This window comes from Acinonyx jubatus, chromosome C1 (assembly GCF_027475565.1).
Source record: "Acinonyx jubatus isolate Ajub_Pintada_27869175 chromosome C1, VMU_Ajub_asm_v1.0, whole genome shotgun sequence".
Classification (NCBI taxonomy): Eukaryota; Metazoa; Chordata; class Mammalia; order Carnivora; family Felidae; genus Acinonyx; species Acinonyx jubatus.
The window spans coordinates 196,339,200-196,359,079 of record NC_069381.1 but is presented as its reverse complement, the minus strand read 5'-3'; the positions used below and the strand labels follow the sequence as shown (position 1 = coordinate 196,359,079).

The 19,880-nt window shown below is 37.2% G+C and overlaps 1 protein-coding gene across 1 annotated transcript in view; it reads left to right on the top strand.

The window, feature by feature from the left end:
- Positions 1 to 19,880, top strand: part of ABCA12 (ATP binding cassette subfamily A member 12) — a 174,456-nt gene that overhangs the window by 130,423 nt on the left and 24,153 nt on the right. Inside the window, exons 29-39 of the mRNA XM_027051488.2 lie at positions 497 to 715; positions 2,138 to 2,334; positions 3,119 to 3,279; positions 4,641 to 4,877; positions 5,387 to 5,537; positions 8,323 to 8,575; positions 9,222 to 9,308; positions 10,104 to 10,197; positions 13,069 to 13,196; positions 15,202 to 15,289; positions 18,010 to 18,115. Of these exons, the coding sequence (XP_026907289.1) occupies positions 497 to 715; positions 2,138 to 2,334; positions 3,119 to 3,279; positions 4,641 to 4,877; positions 5,387 to 5,537; positions 8,323 to 8,575; positions 9,222 to 9,308; positions 10,104 to 10,197; positions 13,069 to 13,196; positions 15,202 to 15,289; positions 18,010 to 18,115 (1,721 nt within the window). The remainder of the gene's footprint in view (positions 1 to 496; positions 716 to 2,137; positions 2,335 to 3,118; positions 3,280 to 4,640; positions 4,878 to 5,386; positions 5,538 to 8,322; positions 8,576 to 9,221; positions 9,309 to 10,103; positions 10,198 to 13,068; positions 13,197 to 15,201; positions 15,290 to 18,009; positions 18,116 to 19,880) is intronic.

The following is a 19,880-nucleotide window of genomic DNA, read 5'->3' as shown; positions in this document are numbered from 1 at the left end:
GAGTTGAGGGCAAAGATCCTGAGTTAAATGTTAAACATGTTGAGTTTGAGGGTCCTGTAAGATGTCTTATGGAGAAGTGATACTGTCTTCTGGATAATACAGTGCAAATCTGGATCTGAGTGGTGAGGTCTGGGCTAAAGATATAACTTTGAGACTCCACGACTCATAGATACCATCTGATGCCAGGGAGGTGCATGAGTTTGCTCAAGGAGAGAGCATACTTGGCAATTAAAGTATGTGACCATTTCTGTCATTACTACGGCCACCACCCCTCCCCATCATTGTCACTGTGTAGTGTTTATGTAACACTCTAAATAATTAAAAGCTTAAAAGTCACTCAATGTTTGTTCCCATGTAATACCATTTTATTTTATAGCTTGGTCTTACCTGAGGAGATACACTGTAATACTGTTTGCTAATGAATGAGATATATTTAGTTCTAAAATCTAACTTAAATGCTTGGTTGATACCTAATTTATCATTTCTTCATTTTCAGCTCCATGTTGACTGGGCTTTTTGGGGCTTCAGCAGGCACCATCTTTGTTTATGGAAAAGATACCAAAACAGACCTACACACGGTACGGAAGAGCATGGGGGTCTGCATGCAGCACGACGTCTTGTTTAGTTACCTCACTACCAAGGAACACTTACTCCTATATGGCTCCATCAAAGTTCCTCACTGGACTAAAAAGCAGCTGCATGAGGAAGTGAAAAGGTCAGTATAGTGACAATCAGGACATGCACTGGTAACGCCTCTCAAAAAGACATCAAGCTATGGTAATGATAATGCCTGTAGGAAACATTTGGTCACAAAAGAATTGGTTTTAGTTTTTCTACTTTTCCGGTATTGTATATATTTTATGTCGTCATCATCACGAGCCAATTATTGTACTGAAACTGTTTAACTTTCTTCATCTCGGGCTACCATATTGCCCCAAATCCTCTGTTTCTAATGGCTACAACATCAGGCCAAGCCTACTAACTGGACACCTACCTTCTCCTCTCCCTTATACAGTTTATCCTTCAAAGAGCAGCCTGGGTGACCTTTTTAAAAGACAAATCAGGGGATTCTGGGGTGGCTCAATCAGTTGAGTGACCAACTTCAGCTCAGATCATGACATTGTGGTTTGTGAGTTCAAGCCCTGCATCGGGATCTGCACTGACAGTGTGGAGGCTGCTTGGGATTCTCTTTATTCTCTCTCTCTGCCCCTCCCCACTCATGCTTCTCATGCTTTTCTCTCTCTCTCTCTCTCTCTCTCTCTCTCAAAATAAGTAAATAAACTAAAAAAAAAAAAAAAAAAAAGACAAATCAGACCATGTAACTCCAGGGTTCAAAGCCCTTTATGGCATCCCACCACATTCAGTGTTGAACTCAGTAGAGGCCAAGAGACCCTACAAGACTTGCCCCCATCTCACTTCTGATGTCATTTCCTTCTAGTTTTCCTCCATTCACTGTACTCTAGACACTGCCTAAGTCACACACTGGCTTATACTCCCGCCACAGGGCTTCTCACTTATTGTTTCCTCTACTTAGAGCAGCCTTCCCCAGACAGCTGTTTGACCCACTCCTCCATTTTCCTAGTCTCTGATCAAATATCACCTTCTCTGAGGGGATGACTGTATATATATATATGCTTAAAATAGCATGCCCCAGGCACTCCTTATCTCATGTACCCTGCTTTATGTATTTTTTATTGTACTTGTTACCACCTGGTGAATTATAAACATACTTGGGAATATGTTTATTGACCGAATTTTATCTGCATCCTTCCCGATACATACACATACTAGATAGAACCTAATCTTATGGGTAGAAATATTGTCTTCTCACTACTTTCCTCCAGTAGCTTAAACAGTCTGGCACAAAACAGGCAGGCCTTCCCTAAGTATTTTTCAATGAACAAATAAAAAAATGAGCCATGTATTCCCTTGTGTTGTTTTCTGGGTATCAATTTTGAACCTCCAACTAGACGATAAACAATAAAAAACCATATCATGAATCCTTAATAGTGTATTGTACCTTGCTGAGCACATAATAGTTGCTTAGTAAACGCCTATTACTTAAAGTACTTATTGTATTTTTCAATATTCAAATATTTTCTCTGTCAAAAATAACCACCATACATTATTTTTGAAGGACGTTAAAAGATACTGGACTATACAGCCATCGTCATAAGAGAGTTGGCACTTTGTCAGGAGGAATGAAGAGGAAGCTATCCATATCTATAGCTCTTATTGGTGGATCACGGGTGGTCATTTTGGATGAACCATCCACTGGAGTTGACCCATGTTCTCGCCGAAGTATATGGGATGTTATATCCAAGAACAAAACTGGTATGAGGACCTTCTTATAACTTGTCCACCCAGCGGTCATAACTTTGTCCTCTGGGATGCTTGCAACCAAGCCTACACCTTTTCTGTTTAGAAGCCCTGTTAAAGGTCTCAGATGGAGTCTTCCCCTTCCCAAAGTCTTCTCTTCCCGCCATTAAATTTCTGGGTTTATTACTTAATATCCCTGTAGTGCCCCCTGTGAGTTGAGTTCACTGGCCTTTTTGAGAGCATGCAAAAAGATAGAAGTCCAAATTCTGCCTAGAGGAGCTTAGAATCTAATTAGAGATATCAAACATACACAAACGAAAATAAACTGAAAACAGACTAAACAAGTGCTAACAGGATGTGAAGCAAAGAAGCAATCAGAGTGGAGTGGATTAATCAGAGAGGAATATTCAAAAAGTCTTGAAAATTATTGCTTCTTCACAGTGAAAAAAGTGGGGGAGAGAGACAGGCAAAGAGAGAAAGAATGGAAATGAAGACAAAGGAGCAAACTAAGGAAGGAGTTGCTAACGTGTGCCTCTGACTGATGGACATTCAGCCATACAGCAAAGGCAATGCCTTTTCGCTGCTGACTGATGAGAAAAGAGCCCTGTATATTTAGCAACACCCCTTCCAAATTTCTCCTTGTTTATTTTGAAAGCTCCTTCTGGTCAGTTTTTCAGTTAGCTCATAAAACGTGCTTCATCTCCTCATAAATCACAGGATTTACTCGTGCTAACTCTGTATATCTCAGGAGCTGTGTCTTCATTTTTCATTCTCGGTTGTTCTTCTCTGTATTTTCAAGCCAGAACAATCATTCTGTCCACGCACCACTTGGACGAAGCTGAAGTGCTGAGTGACCGCATAGCCTTCCTGGAGCAGGGCGGGCTGCGCTGCTGTGGGTCACCATTTTACCTCAAGGAAGCGTTCGGGGACGGGTATCACCTCACACTCACTAAGAAAAAGGTTTGTAAGAGAGAAAGTGTACCTCATGACAGGGGCATGAATTACTATTTTTTGTGAAATGGAGGCAGAATCTCTCCAATTTTATTAACTGCTAAAATTCATCATTAATATGTTAGTTTCACACTTGTCAAACCCATGGAAGCATCGGAACACCCGAAGACCTTGATTAGACCCACATTTCTGGCCTCACCCCAAGAGTCTCTGATTCAGTAGGTCTAGGATGGGGTTCTAGAACTGACTACCTTTATAACAAGGGTCCACATGATGTGGATGCCACTGGTCCGGGATCACACAGAGAACCGGGATACTTGGTCAAAAAGGATCTACATCCTAAGTTTGCTCATATGGAGGATCGGCCTTTTAGTTTCCCTAGCATTTTAGCCTGTAAGGCTAAAAATTAGATTTTTTGCATTAAAGCAAATAAAGAGAATATGTAGTTGTGTATTCACTTTCTGATCAGTACCCCTCAAGTGGCAGTGTAAAGACTAACTCAGGCCAAAGGTGCTTTTACATCTTTGAAGGACAGCAGTGGCGACTAAGGATCCCTGGACCACCTAAAATATCATATGATTACCAATTCTGTGCAAGATGTGTATGCTGTTAGGTAGGCTTTGACTACCACCATTTATTTTACATCTGATCATCCTAATGTGACTTCCAAATGAAAAGCAATGTATTGTTATATTCCTTAATTCATTAAGAAATGTATGTATTAGGTATGTAATATTAGGTATATAATACCTGAGATTACAGAACTGATGATATTAACATCTCTACCCTCGTGGAGTTTATATTCTGATAAAGTATGGGGGATTCGATGATAGTGTTGTTAAGTGTGTTATTAAGTCTCTTAACAGGTGGCGAATGCTAGGGTAGAAATAAAGCATAGGAGGGGGGATGGGAATGCTGAGCAGTGCCATTTTAAGTAGGGTAGGAAGAGAAGGGGCTCTGAGAAGATGACAGTTGAGCCAAGAGTTGGGACTTGGGAGAGAAGGAGCCATGTCACTATCTCAGGGCAAAAGAGCAACTATTGGGAAGGCCCTGAGGAGGGTGTGCCTGAATTCAAAACACTCTGACAACACAGAGAGGCTTCTGTGGGTGGAGCAGAGCAGGTAAGAGCGAGGTAGTGGTCAGGAAGGCTAAAGAAGGGACAGAGGGAGGCGGGAGAATGGAGCCAATAAAATAGTGACTTAAAGACCACGCTAGGGACCCCTGTGGGACAGGAAACACCAGAGGAGGGATGTGTCATCTGACTCAGGTCTGAATGTCTTGAAAGAATCTCACCACCCTCTGATTAGGGCCCTTGGGCATCAGTACAGTGTAAAGACGAAGGAGTGTTCAACTTCTGTTTTTGTATCTAGACTCCAAATCTAAGTGCAAATACAACATGCGACACAATGGCTGTGACAGCAATGATCCGATCACACCTCCCTGAAGCCTACCTCAAGGAGGACATCGGCGGAGAGCTTGTGTATGTGCTTCCTCCATTTAGCACCAAAGTCTCAGGGGCCTATCTGTCACTCCTGAGGGCGCTGGACAATGGCATGGGTGACCTCAACATCGGGTGCTACGGCATTTCAGACACCACCGTGGAAGAGGTACATTTCTTTTTTTCTTAAGGCTGATATGACTTGCTGTTCCCTTAAATATACACAGTTCTTTAAAAAGAGAAAATATTTTAAAATAAACATTTTACAAAATCAGAAAATCTTAAAACTATCTCAATACCATTTTTATGTAAGACTGACTTTTGAAAACAGACCTGTTTTCTACCCAATTAGAGAACATGTATCTTTTACATACCGAAATGTTTACTTAGAGGAATGAAGGGGATGAGTGAAATCAGGGAAGGGGTGGTTAAGAGATATAAACTTCCAGATATAAAATAAATAAGTCAGGGAGATGAAAAGTACAGCATAGGGAATATAGTCAATAATATTATAATAACATATGGTAAAAAAAATGTTCATTTAAAGTCACTATAAAAATATTTGCTTACGATCACACTTGTCTCAATGTGATAAAAATTAAAATCAAAATTGAGCTTAGAGACTAGAAAGGGCATGCATGTTTTATGTTAATGAAGTTTTCTGGCTTCTCTTTCTAGGTCTTTCTGAATTTGACTAAAGAGTCACAAAAAGATAGAGATATGAGTCTTGAGCACTTAACACAAAAGAAAATTGGAAATTCCAGTACCAACGGCATCTCAACTCCTGACGATTTATCTGTGAGCAGCAGCAGTTTCACAGACAGAGATGGTATAAATCTAATGTGTATATTTTGCTTAATTCCAATAAATGACATAAATGAGAAGAATCATAGGACAAAATTCAGCTTCAGATTTTCTTTCTAAATTCAGAATAAAGAAGGACACCTGGGTGGCTAAGTCGGTTAAGCATCCGACTTCGGCTCAGGTCATGATCTCACGGCTTGTGGGTTTGAGCCCCGTGTCGGGCTCTGTGCTGACAGCTCAGAGCCTGAAGCGTGCTTCAGATTCTGTGTGTCCCTCTCTTTCTGCCCCTCCCCTGCTTGCGCTTACGTCTCTCTTTCTCTCTCTCTCAAAAAAATAAAATAAACATTAAAAAAATAAATTCAGAATAAAAAAGTAAGCTTTATTTTTTTAATCTCCCAAGTATTTATTAAACAAAATCAAGTTCTCTATTTCAAAAATGTTTTGAAGAACGTGAAAGAACTTCCTCATTAGCGTGGTGGTATGTATTCCTTACACCCACAAGAAGTCATTTTTTTTAATGAGTATTTTTTTTAATTTATTTTGAGAGAGAGAGTGCGAGCAGGAGATGGCAGAGAAAGGGGAAGAGAGAGAATCCCAAGCAGGCTCCATATTGTCAGTGCAGAGCGCAATGTGGGACTCGGTATCACGAACAGTGAGAGCACGACCTGAGCTGAAATCAAAAGTTGGATACTGATGGGGCCACCCAGTCGCCTCCCTGGCAGTCATTTTTAACATGTAATTTACTACAGTTTCAGATTTGTGTTTAACAAATTAAAATCCTTCCTGTAATTGGTGCTGTCCAACAATGGACAAAGTTACCTTGTAAGGTAGCTGACTCACTAACAGACATATTCAGCAGAAGAGTCATCAAAAAAAAAAAAAAATGCTAAAAAAAGAGGCATCATTCTTTATGGGACCTTATTGGAAAATATGTCTAATCTTCCCCTTCTGTGAACAATTCAGGCTCTGAGAAAATGCTTTTGGGGGGAGGGTTTCAGATTTGATGAAGTTGGACTCAGTACCTAAGAACCTATAGTGATAGGTTGTCCCCCTCAATTCTTCACACAAGATACATTTCAGAAATCGTGTTTCTTGATAGGACTTTGAGGAATTGGGCTCCTTTGAAAATAACTTTTCTCCTCTCTTATTCTTTTTCTGACAGTTAATTTATGCCTTTGGAAACACTATTTACTTAAGGAAGCAGATAGTAAAATGATATATAAATTATGGAATAGTCATTTCAACAGTTTGCTTAACTTGGAAAAAATCTCTAGGAACAGAACTTTTAATTAAACATTTGCCTGACTCTAAAATTTAGAGAAGATCTTCTCTGATGTTTGCATAGTTCTGGAACTTGGGAGTCTCATTTGTCCTCTGCCATATTCCTCATTTATCATCTTTTGGGGAATATAATTGTCAAGCCCATGGCATTGAGGACTTTGATTAGAAAGTGGTCATCTGCTTCAGGAAGTAAATGTTACGTATTTGCCTCTGCATTTGTCTCATAATTTGAAACTACTCTTCAGTCAAAATGTTTCCCTCATTGACATTATCTTTTAAAAAGCACATTTGCTCCATTTGATACACCTGTAACTCATCCACATGTAATTTCTCAAGAAACAGAAAAGCATACTAATTAACTTAAAATATTCAGCTCCTTCTACAATTCCCCTTTGCAGAGATATGAGTTTGCATTTAAACTTGTTCACTGTGTTTAATTGGAATTCATTTTAAATTAAGCAGCTTTGTATTTTTCCTTATCAACTAAATGAAGATCATGATTTTTTGTGCTGCATAATTTGTGATGGAGAATTAAAAATATCCACAGAGTTGACGGTCATCTTATCACATGTAGAGGAGTGCTTGGCGTCAGGCCCTTGGAGAGAATGTTATATTTTTAGAGGGGGCTGTGGAATTATCAGTTGTAAGAGCACAATTGAGGGGACAACAGTTTATGGCCTCTACAGCTGCTCTTAATTCATTATCAGAAACCATGGAATTTTTCTCCACACCTGAAGAACATTTCAGGGGTGGAAGGTGGGGCTTGTAAACATCTTTTTCCAATGAGTTCTTTTTTGTGACACTAGAGGTAAAAATGGAGTTTTGAAATGGCAGATATAATCAGTCCAGATTTCCAAAGAGAAGGTAATGAATATTTGAACTAGAATCATACTTTTGAAGAGAACGTTTCCCTTTTCCCAAGTTTAAGGTGAATTCATTGGACCTCACATTGGAATGCAAGCCAATAAACTTACAATCACTAAATTACCCACAGTAGGAGTGCGTTTTTAGACTAGGCAGCTGTTTTGGCTTCTGCTTATCTTTTTTTAAAACTGAAGTTATACATTGTATTAGTTTATGTCATATGAGTTTTAGGTGTCAGTTTCTGGGTTTCTGTTTATCTTGTTGGAATTCAGTCTCTTGATAGAAGCTACCTTTTGAGTCTTAGTATAATTAGCAGTACATACCGAGAAAACATTGTGACTTTGGAGATTAGGGACACTATTCATTTATAAAATTGTAAATATCTCACTTTGACATGTAAAACTACTATGGATGTAACTAATCTTTTAGTGTATAGTGATTTGTAATTCGCAAAGCTTTTTTACGTATGGTTCTATGACATGGAGAGGCTCAGGCCCAAGGTTGAAAAACAAAGAGCTGAACCTCAAATCAGAACCTTCGAAATACAAGCTTTTAATATCACATCACATTATACCATCCATCCATGATTTTTGAAGTTACTCTATTACTTGATTTATTGGGATTACCCAGAACCATATCAAATCTCTCTCTCTCTCACTAATCAGACAAAATCCTGACAAGAGGTGAAAGGTTGAAGGGTTTTGATCTGTTACTGAAGAAGATCATGGCGATACTCATTAAGAGGTTCCACCATACCCGCAGAAACTGGAAAGGTCTCATTGCTCAGGTTATTCTCCCCATCGTCTTTGTAACCACTGCCATGGGCCTTGGAACACTGAGAAATTCCAGCAACAGTTATCCAGAGATCCAGATCTCCCCATCTCTCTACGGTACCTCTGAACAGACAGCCTTCTATGCGTAAGTTTCTTTCTTCCAAAATGTTTCCCCAGTGCCTGCGGAGGCCTCAGTGTACCTCAGTGAATGCATGAAATGCTGAAGAATAAAGAATTATGAGGCACTGTACCTGATTCTGCTAAAGGAATGGACAACTTGATTTATAGCAACATGACACTTCTATTGCCAACAGATAACTTTAAGAGCTTTTGTGTTTGTCTAAAAATAAAGTTATAGTATGTCCTTATTTTTAATGCCTAGACTTTCATCAAGAAAGCCTGGTTAGGTGTGGCTTCCCAATCTGTTGTTATATAGAGCAAATAACTTTTTTTTTTCAGCCTCACAAATATTGGATAGTAATTTTTTTCAGCCTCACAAATATTGGATAGTAATGTAAGAACCCTGTATAATATAATATTACATATATACAATAGGTGATCACTAAATGCATATGATGATTAGGAGAATAACAAGGCAGCCAAATAGAGCCATGTGCTTATTTTTTTCCCATGATACTTTTTTTTTTCCCCTGCTACTGAGTCTTTCTTGGATTTTTAAGAAAACTGTCCTTTGGACAGCATATTTTATTTTCCAAATTATTCATAAGCATGACTTTAATATGGAAGACTAGTGGAGTATCAAGGATTTGTTTCTATCCTTTATATCATAGGAATTCTCACCCAAGCACAAAAGCACTGGTCTCAGCAATGTGGAGTTTCCCTGGCATCGACAATATGTGTTTGAACATCAGTGATCCGTAAGTGGTTCTTGTTTTTTTTTTTTTGCTTTTTTGTTTTTGACACTCAAGTTGTGTGCGTACATGTGCATGCATGCATGTGTATGCACACACACGCGCGTGTGTGTGTGTGTATACAAGTGGGTGTGTGTTGTATGCTAGAGAAGGGCAGCAGCCTGAGAGAAATCTGTATTTAACAGATTTTAGTTCATTCCGTAGCTATGCTATGCTGTAACAGTGAACAGTAGGTGCTTTCTAACCTAAAAAGTTTCTTCCTGTGCATATTTTTGTTTAACAAACAACTCTGAATTATTAATCCATTTTTAAGATGAAGAAACTGAGACTCATATGGACTGAGATACTTGTCTAAAAATATCTAGACAGTAAGTTGTGCAGCTAAAGCTGGGATGCAAGTCTTCTGACTCTGTTTTTGCACTAGGTAGTATTGCTTATTCAAAATTCCAAGATAATACACAACGCATGTAAACCTGACATTGGTATATTCTTTTGCTAAGGTTGGAGAACAGGATGAAGGAGCAGAGAAGAAAGGGGTCAAAAAGCCCCATCCTGCCTCATTAAGACAATTCAATGAGCTTTGGTTTCAACACTGTTCAATCAATAAGTGCTGTCTCTAATCCCTCACAAAATGTCAAATCACTTGAAAATGGTAGTGTAATGTATATTTGAGTTATGAAAAACCAGTAAACTGTACCTAAGACTATACATCTGAATTTAATACCCAATACTCGCTTATATACTCATACATAAATATGAGAACACACACATACCTCGCTTTAATATCATTTTTACTTGCAGAAGGTGCTTAACGAGAGGCAGTCTAGGAAAATGGAACACCAGTGGGGAGCCGATCACTAATTTTGGTGTTTGCTCCTGTTCAGAAAATATCCAGGTAAGATGGAATTTCATTTCAGTGAAGCAGGAGAAAGAAAGGAATAAATATTGAAACTTGAAAGATCTATCCAGGTTGCCAAAGAGTCAGTATAATTTCATTTTATGGAAGCTAGTAGCTCAGAGATGTGGAGCGGGGCAGCTCAAAAATATTGCCTTTGAACTTCAGGTCACTGTTTTAAATCCATCTCAGAACAAAATTCCAAAGGCAGGTGATTCGATGACAGTCTTTGTGGAAACCAACTAAAAATGAAATTTTGGTCTCAGTTCAGTTCTAACCGGAAAGCTCTATGTTTCAGACAACAAAGCCAACCATAACTGCCATATCTAAAAACACAGTGAGACTGTTTGGTGGTTAGCTGGCAAGTCAGTAATGTGTAAATCCAGAACAGATCTCCATTTCTAAGGAGCACCTCCAGCCTGCAAGAAAAACCCATGTCCTGAAAGAAACAGAAAAGATTATCCAACCATCCCTTACCCCGTCTGTATTTTATAGATACACACCTTCCTTTTCTAAGCCTGTCAATTCAACATACTTTTAAGAAAACCAAATTCACTGGGGAACTGAAACATTGTGGAAGAGAAGTCAATGTTCATTTCTGAGAGTGACTATGTTGTCAACTTACTTTCCCATAGGAACGGAATCTAGCAATGTTTTAATAGTGTCACATGATTCAACCCTACATTGTTTGTACAGTATTTTAGAATGAAACTGTTTTCTGTAAACACAACCTATTTTTATGTTTGCATGCAAGAGAGTTACTAACAATAAGAGCTGGGATCCCACAAGCATCTTTTGGAATCCTTGCATATTTCAATATCAGTCTTACCCAGTACTCAAAGAGTTTCCTAATCCCTCATGTAATCTAGTTAATTTCTGAAAATTCCTCATGTATTTTCTTTAGTTCACAGTAAGAGTCAACTAACTTAGTATTTAAAATTGGAATACGGATAAATTTCATTAATCAAAGGAAAAGAGAGAGAGAGAGAGAGAGTCAAAGCAAGAAAGAGACTTTTTAATTATAGAACAATCTGATGGTTACCAGAGGGGGTGGGGTGGGGGGATGGGTGAAATAGATTGGAAATTAAGGAGTGCACTTGTGATGAGCACAGGGTGGTGTATGGAACTGTTGAATCACTATATTGTACACTGAAACTATTATAACACTGTATTTTAACTAACTGGAATTAAAATAGAAACTTAAAAAAATAAAAATAAATCACCAAATACATATATGTATTATATATAAATATTTTATACATATAAATGTACAGTGTATATATATATATATATATATAAAATGTGTGACAGTACCTACAAATACTGAAGATATATGATCCTATGGGATCAGCAATTCCATTTCTATTATATACCCATCAGAAGTGTGAATACGTTCACCAAGAGGCATATACTAGAATATCCATAGCAATACTATTTGTAATAGCTACTCAGATTCCCACCAACAGTAGAGTGGATAAATCAAATGTAATCTGTCTTCACGTTGGAATTCTGTATACAGCAAAATGAGAATGATTAATCTACAACTACACACATCAAATGGAGGATTCTCACAAATGAATGATGAGTGGAAAAAGCCAAATACAAGAGTCTCTAATTATTTGCGGAACAAGTAGCGTTCTAGAAATGTGATCTTCAAGTTGATCCGACCTGATGTAAGGTGAAAGTCAGCATTTATTTTTTAGAGCAATCTGCACCTCGATGTTCTCAGGGCACACTTGTGGTCCAAGCCTCAGGCTCTGGGACATCGTGTGAAGGGATGGAAGGAAAAATTGGAAAAGTGCTAGGCTTCTCTGGCTTTATGTCAGAGAAGCATGGGAAGCTTCAATGGAAAGTAACTGGTCAGGAAGTGCAGAAAGCTAATACACATACAAGTAAGTGGTTAAAACTAAGCTCTGAGGTTAGTTAATAGTGATGTACCAATACATTCAATTTTGACAAATGTATGATGATAGTAATTTAAGATGCTAACAATGGGGAAAACTGGGTGAAGGGTATACAGAGACTCTCTGTATTAATTTTTAAATATATCTATGTGTGTCTATAGACATATATAAGCACATTTGCAATATATATAAACTTTATTTTGGAATAATTTTACATTTACATATGTAAAGATTAGATTTAGATTTATTTAAAATTAAGTTATGTAGGGGCGCCTGGGTGGCTCAGTCGGTTAAGCGTCCGACTTCGGCTCAGGTCACGATCTCGCGGTATGTGAGTTCGAGCCCCGCGTCGGGCTCTGTGCTGACTGCTCGGAGCCTGGAGCCTGTTTCAGATTCTGTGTCTCCCTCTCTCTGACCCTCCCCCGTTCATGCTCTGTCTCTCTCTGTCTCAAAAATAAATAAACGTTAAAAAAATTTTCTTTTTAAAAATTAAGTTATGTAGATTTAGATATATGTAAACTTGAACTTCTATACCAAGGTTTGTACCTTAAAAACAATACAACACACACTTTCATCTACTGCTGTCACCTGAGAAGTTATGTCTGTCTGTTAATGTTTTCTTTTCAATTCAGAGCAAATGTTTTTTTACTTTCCTGTAAATCATTGAGTGAATTTTAAGTCATCTTGGAGTTTAATCAAACTTGTCAGTACAGTGAAAAGAAAATCACATGTTGGTTAACTTGTATTCTTTTTGGCTTCAAGTGAGTCGTAAACCTATGCATGTGCTCCACTGTTTGGTCTAATTTCTTGGCATGGGAAGATGTCTTCCTCTTCAAAGCTCTTCAGAGTCAGAAGACGGTCTTATCAGACTCTACCTATTGCAATAATAGACAAATCATGAGACCAAACCTTCCTGACATTGTCTATTTGATTTGCAAAGAACTTAATTTTTAACTTTATTTTTCAGGAATGTCCTAAATTTAATTATTCTCCACCTCATAGAAGAACTTACTCTTCTCAAATAATTTACAACCTCACTGGACACCGCTTGGAAAATTATCTAATATCAACTGCTAATGAGTTTATGCAAAAAAGGTAAAAATACTCTGTTTATAACATTTAATTTAGCCTATCTTGCTTTCAAATTTTAATGGTAACTGCTTCTTGAACTTGAGACAATACATGAAAATTTCTATTGATTATTTACCCTGTTAAAGTCTCTATGTATGTATTAAACCTTTAAAAAAATTTTTCAGTTCCCTCAAATTAAGGCTCATTTGAGGAAATTGAAAAGCTTTGTTTTTTAACAAAAGCGTATTGTTAAACTTGTACATTTTTTTTTCCCTTGAAGCAATAACGTTATTGACTAGATTATGCCAATTTGGACAGTTTTAAGGCATAGTTTTAGGTGACAGTTGGCCTTATTTACAATATGAATATCTCAGATTTAGATTATGATATCTGTGTGTGGATAAAATGTGTCCATATGTGACAAGGCCACAGGCCTTGTACCTCAGCCACCTAAACATTTGCTATGGATGTAAGGTTGGTAGACTTCTATTTGGGGTACTGTGGATGGACCTGGAAGACACTATGCTAAGTGAAATAAGCCAGACACAGAAAGGCAAATAGTGCACGATCCCGCCTGTATGTGGGATCTGAAATAGTCAACTCACAGAAGCAGAGAGTAGAATGGTGGTTGCCAGGGTCTGGGGATCGGGGGGGACATGGGGAAATGTTGGTCAAGGGCTACAAAGTTTCAGTCATGCAAGAGATTCTGGAGAGCTAATCTACAGCAATGTGACTGTAATTAACAATACAGTATTGTAGACTTGAAATGTGATAAAAGGATAGGTCTTCAGAGTTGTCACTACACACACACCCCCACACACACACGTGCATGCATGCTCATACAAAAAGAAAACGGTAACTATATGAGGTGATGGATATTTTAATCAGCTTGATTGTGGTGATTACTTCACGGTGTATACACATATCAAACCATCAAGTTGTACAGCCGAATATATACAATTTTTATTTGTCAGTTGTACCTCAGATAAAGTTGGGGCATGGGGAGTTGGTCATCTTGTAATAGCTATATAGTTTTCTCCTTTCCTTCATCTCTTCCCTCTTTTATTTCTCAATGTACATAACTGACTGATGTTCACTGTAAAATAATTACAAACTACATATACGCAGAAAGAAAAAGGAATCTCTCTATATCCACATATAACCACTATTGATTGTATATCCTCCAGACATTTTCTAGACACAGATACCTGTAAATATTTTCAATTATAAACATTATTATTATAAGCAGGCATTTTATTATAAACAAACATTTCTAAAATCTGCTTTTTAAAAAATAAGGAATATACTGCCATGTTCTTTGTGTGTCAAAAGTATAGCTCTGTAGATCACATTTAGGATGATAGTCACAAGATTAGTCTAGTGTGATTAATTTATTTAACTCAACCATATTTAACTCAACCATAATTTGGGATATTTAAACTAATCTGTTCTTAAAATTACTGCTTGGTTTTTTAAGTCCACTTTTTATTTTCAAGAGACTATGAACTGACAAGCACCAAGCAATTATATAGGCACAATTCACCTTCAAATACCCAGGAAGAGAAAAAGTATATCACCAGGGGACAAACCAGGGGGGAAAGTTTGGAGAATAAAAGAAATGAAGCCATTTGAAAAAAGATGAGAACTGATCTAATATCACCTTAGTGATAAATTACTTCTTTAAAAAGGAATTTTAAGGGCAAAAATACTATAATTTTTGAGATGGTGCATGATCCAGGTAAGTTGGCAGAATTGGTTAGATTATATATCACTTATTTTCAGAATGATTAGTCCACATTTGCAATTGCTTAAAATTACTTTTTACTTCTAGTTACAGTGTATACCTTAGACTAAAATATAATAAAAGATCAATAAAAAAGTAAAATATTTGTCAGGCAGTATTTATTTCATGCTATAAATGTGTTCCTAATGGAAAGAAACCATTGAGCCTTTAGTTAAACATTTTAGATCTATTTATAAATGTTTTCTCCATTAAAACAAATATAAGTTTTGTTATTCTTTTATATAGGTATGGAGGTTGGAGTTTTGGGTTGCCTTTGACTAAAGACCTTCGTTTTGATATAACAGCAGTTCCTGCCAATAGAACACTTGCTAAGGTAAATTATGACCTTCCCTCTGGGATGTCATACAAATGAGAATGTGAACTTGAAATGCTCAAGCATTTTGAGGAAGTAAAAATAAAACATGAGTGCAATCAATTTGAGAAGCGTTTGGCATAATGCTTTCCCCATAGCACTGGGGTTCCAGTCCTGTGTATTTACCCCAGGGAAACTTGGATACACAAGTACCGGGATACACATACAAAATAGTGTTTCTTACATTAGCTAAAACAGAACCCCAAATGTCCGTATACAGCAGAATAAATGAATTGTTGTATCATTCAGTAGAACTTTCAGGAGGTGCCTGGGTGGCTCAGTCAGTTAAGCATCCAACTTTTGGTTTCAGCTCAGGTCATGGTCTCATGGTTTCTGAGTTTGAGCCCTGCATCGGGCGCCATGCTGACAGCTCGAACCTTCTTGGGATACTCTCTCTCTCCCTCTCTCTCTCTGCTCCTCCCCCGTTTGTTCTTTCTCTCTCTCTCTCTCTCAAAAAACAAAACAAAAAAACAAAAAACAAGAATTTTCAGCAGTGAAATGAGCTTAGTTCCATAAGTAGGTAAATATCCCAAACATTATTAATAAGCAAAAGAACACTTAACTATCATTGCATTTACTATAAACTTTAAGAGTAGGCAAAACTCGGGGCTCCTGGGTGGCTCAGTCAGTTAAGTGTCCGACTTCAGCTCAGGTCATGATCTCACGATTTACAAGTTCGAGTCCTGCATTGGGCTCTGTGCTGACACCTCAGAACCTGGAGCCTGCTTCAGATTCAGTGTCTCCCTCTCTGTCTGCCCCTCCCCTGCTCATCCTCTGTTTCTCTCTCTCTCAAAAATAAATAAACATTAAAAAAAAATAAAAAGAGTAAGGCAAAACTCAATCATATTGTTTAGAGAGACTATTGTGATTTTGATTTTGAAGAACACAGAATTCGGAGATGTTCTGTTATCTGGCAATTTTTGTTACTTTTTTAAAAATTACTTTAAAGTTTATTCTGGGGGAGGGGGGGAGAGAGAGAATCCCAGGCATGCTCGACACCATCAGTGCAGAGCCCAATGTGGGGCTCAAACTCACAAACCATGAGATCATGACCTGAGCCAAAGTTGGAAGCTTAACCAACTGAGCCACCCCCACCCAGGCATCTCCAGTTTTTCTCTCTTAACCTGAGTGATTGTTCAATGGATGTACTCCTTTCATCATTTTTTGCTAAACTGAACATTAATGTTTTATGCGTTTTTCTTTACATATATATTATATGTGTTTATCCTTGTTTCTTTTTTTTTTTAATGTTATTTTTTATTGAAAAAGAGACAGAGCACGAGGAGGGGAGGGGCAGAGAGAGAGGGAGACACAGAATCCAAAGCAGGCCCGAGGCTCTGAGCTGTCAACACAGAGACAGACGCGGGGCTCAAACTGGTGAACTGCAAGATCATGACCTGAGCTGAAGTTGAATGCTTTACCAACTGAGCCACCCACACACCCCTATCCTTGTTTCTTAAAGAGCATGGAAACTTAATGGAATTTGATGAAGACAAATAATCCTATAGGCTTTATTATTATTATTATTATTATTATTATTATTATTATCATCTAGATCATATCTATGCTTTCAAACAAGCTAGGGTCACAGAATCACACACAGATCTACGGTAGTCTTAGGAGTTTTAAATTGTCCTTCACATATTTCTCATTTGGTAGTAAGAGACATATATAGACTTGGGGAAGGTGGAGAAACTAATATTATTATGTTATATGTATATATATATGTTATATATATATATGTTATATGTATGTGATATATATATATGATATATATATATATGATTGATATATATATATATGATATATATATAAATAACTGTGGTAAGCCCAACACTAGTATCATCTGGTGCACAAACTACCTGATCACATCCTCACAACATTTCTATGAGATATTATGGAGCCTGTTTTAGCCGATTTTCATAAGGTCATATAGAAAGTAGACAGTAGTGTTGGAGATTTGAATGCCCTCTCTCTGCCATTTGTTCCTTTTCTTCCTCTCTCCACACACAAAGTAAACATTCTTGCATAAACAAAGAGTTCTAATAACCAATAATTTCTCTCTAAGTTAGATTTGTAATTTTAAATTATCAACTGGGTCTCTTGAATTGAGGCACACCAGTATTTTAAATCCCTCTGTTTTTGACACAGAAGGTAAAGTAACTCTCCTCCCTGTGGCTTACAACTAAGAATAGAAAGTTAGTGTGGGAATTTCAAGGTTATCATTCTTGTTGCTAAGGACACAATGTTTGTCTTTGTATTTAATTTCTTCCTACATCCTTGCCTAGACATTATTTTATATTATTATTATTATTATTCAGTATGCTTTAGCTCTAGTCCCAGAGTCACTACAGACCAGCTACAGAGATGGAGATAATAACGATTTCTTCAGTTTATTTCAAGCTTTGCCTATGCAGAAGATACAGAATAACTAATAACGTGGTGCTATCATGCAGAAAAAAAAAAACTGTTTTCTCAATCTCTGTCCATCTCTAAATTGGAAATGTAGAGGTCTGTGGTCAACACTCTGGGCAATGGTTCTAATCTTCCAAGATAAAATAACTCATTGGGAAATTGTTGGTCTTATTTTAAATATAAATTCTGTGAGCTGTCAGATGTAAAGGCAGCCTAATCTATTTAAACACCATACTGATCTTGCCTCCCTTTTTGGAATTTAACAGGTATGGTATGATCCAGAAGGCTATCACTCACTTCCAGCTTACCTCAACAGCTTGAATAATTTCCTCCTGCGGGTTAACATGTCAAAATATGATGCTGCCCGACACGGTAAAGTTACTTACACAGAAGCTTCTTGTATTGCAACTTTTGCCTCTCTCCATATAAAAATGCATATAAGATTCTGTTTCCTCCAGGTATTTTATGGTATCTAAATCACAGATCTTTAAAAGGAGTCTGAAAGTAGTAACTACCACCAGATGGAACATTCTAGATAATTTCCTTAACTTTGGGCTAATTTAGTTTCCTCACTTATCAAATCAGGATAATAAAGCTTACTTCATGCTTATTTCTGGTCTCACATCTAGTAGCTATTACTCACAAGAAAACATTTTATTACTATTTACTTGTATATAGGCTAAGAATTAAAAATAATTAATGTTGATAAATCTAAGGATAAAGCCAAAACTTTTAAACTAAGAAGTTCTATACCTGATCATTAATTGAGCACTTACCCTATAATATATGCTTTATATGAAAAATTGCTAATCCTTACAAGTAGCCTTTCAGAATGAATATTTTTGTTCTCTGTTACTATTTTCTAGAGCCCAGACATGGAATTTGAACCCAAGTCTGTCTGAGTCCTGCCCCTTCAGTTTTCTAATACTTTTCGGTACTCAGCCAGATCTGTTGCAGTTGGATTTCCCAAGAGGCATCCACGTGGTTTTCAAAACAGGATTTGGGATTTTAAAAAGACTGATTTATTTTTTCTAATTCAATTACTGTCAATCAAATCATTTTATCATCTTAAGCCTTGCTCAAATTATTTTTCCTTACTGATCCTAAAAAAAATAATAAGGATGATGGAAACAAATGAGTAACATATTTATTAGCCAATACTGAGTCTATAGCCTAATAAGTAGGCTAACAAATAGCCTATTAAACAGGAAAAAAGACACAACCGGTCTTTTAGAAATGCCAGCATCTGTTTTTCTTTCATCTCCTTCCTGTTGGGCATAACAATGTGTGTTGGATGTTCTCGTGATGAGAGTCAAACACTCATTCTAGCAAGAGAGTCTGTCAGTCTTCATTGTAGAGAGAACAGCATTCCTTCCCACCTGCTATAGCAGTTTCCTAGCAGGAGGAACCATGAAGAAAGTAACAAGACTGAAAGATAGTCCTTAGATCTATAGCACCAATAAAGGACATAGTCAAAAGTGACAAATTAAATTAAATGGTGATGAGTGTTAAGGAGGGCACTTGTAATAAGCACTTGGTGTTATATGTAAGTGATGAATCACTGAATTCTACTCCTGAAACCAATATTGCACTAATGTTAACTAACTAGAATTTAAATAAAAATGTGAAAGAAAATTAGTTAATTAATTAATTAATCAATTAATTAAATGGTGACTAAAGCCAGATAGGTTTTGTGTAACCTGGTTTGAAATACTACTGAGTACTTGACTTTTGGTAGGATGTCTACATCAGAACAAAAGATATTTGTTTCTATGGAGGATAATGAAAGCAGAAGAGCTGTAGATACGACTAGGGGAAAATGTAGCGTAGGTAGGTAGGTAGGTGAGAAAAACATACATGCCACTTTTGAAGAGTCGGCTTTTGAAACCTATATTCACGTTTCATTTATTAGTAGTATTCTTTACCAAGACTGAAGTAATCTGAATCACCCTGGATCCTAGCAGCTTGTTGTGGCTCCTACCATTGCCACATGTTTTTAAGTTACAGAATTTAAAGAATTAGAATTCTGGAGCATAAACTTTTTATTGACCTTCAAAGGAAATTTATTTTTTAGGTTTAAAAATAGGGCTTATGAGTTCTGTAGCAGTTAGTAGTAGTGTGCCCTTTTTTAAAAAAC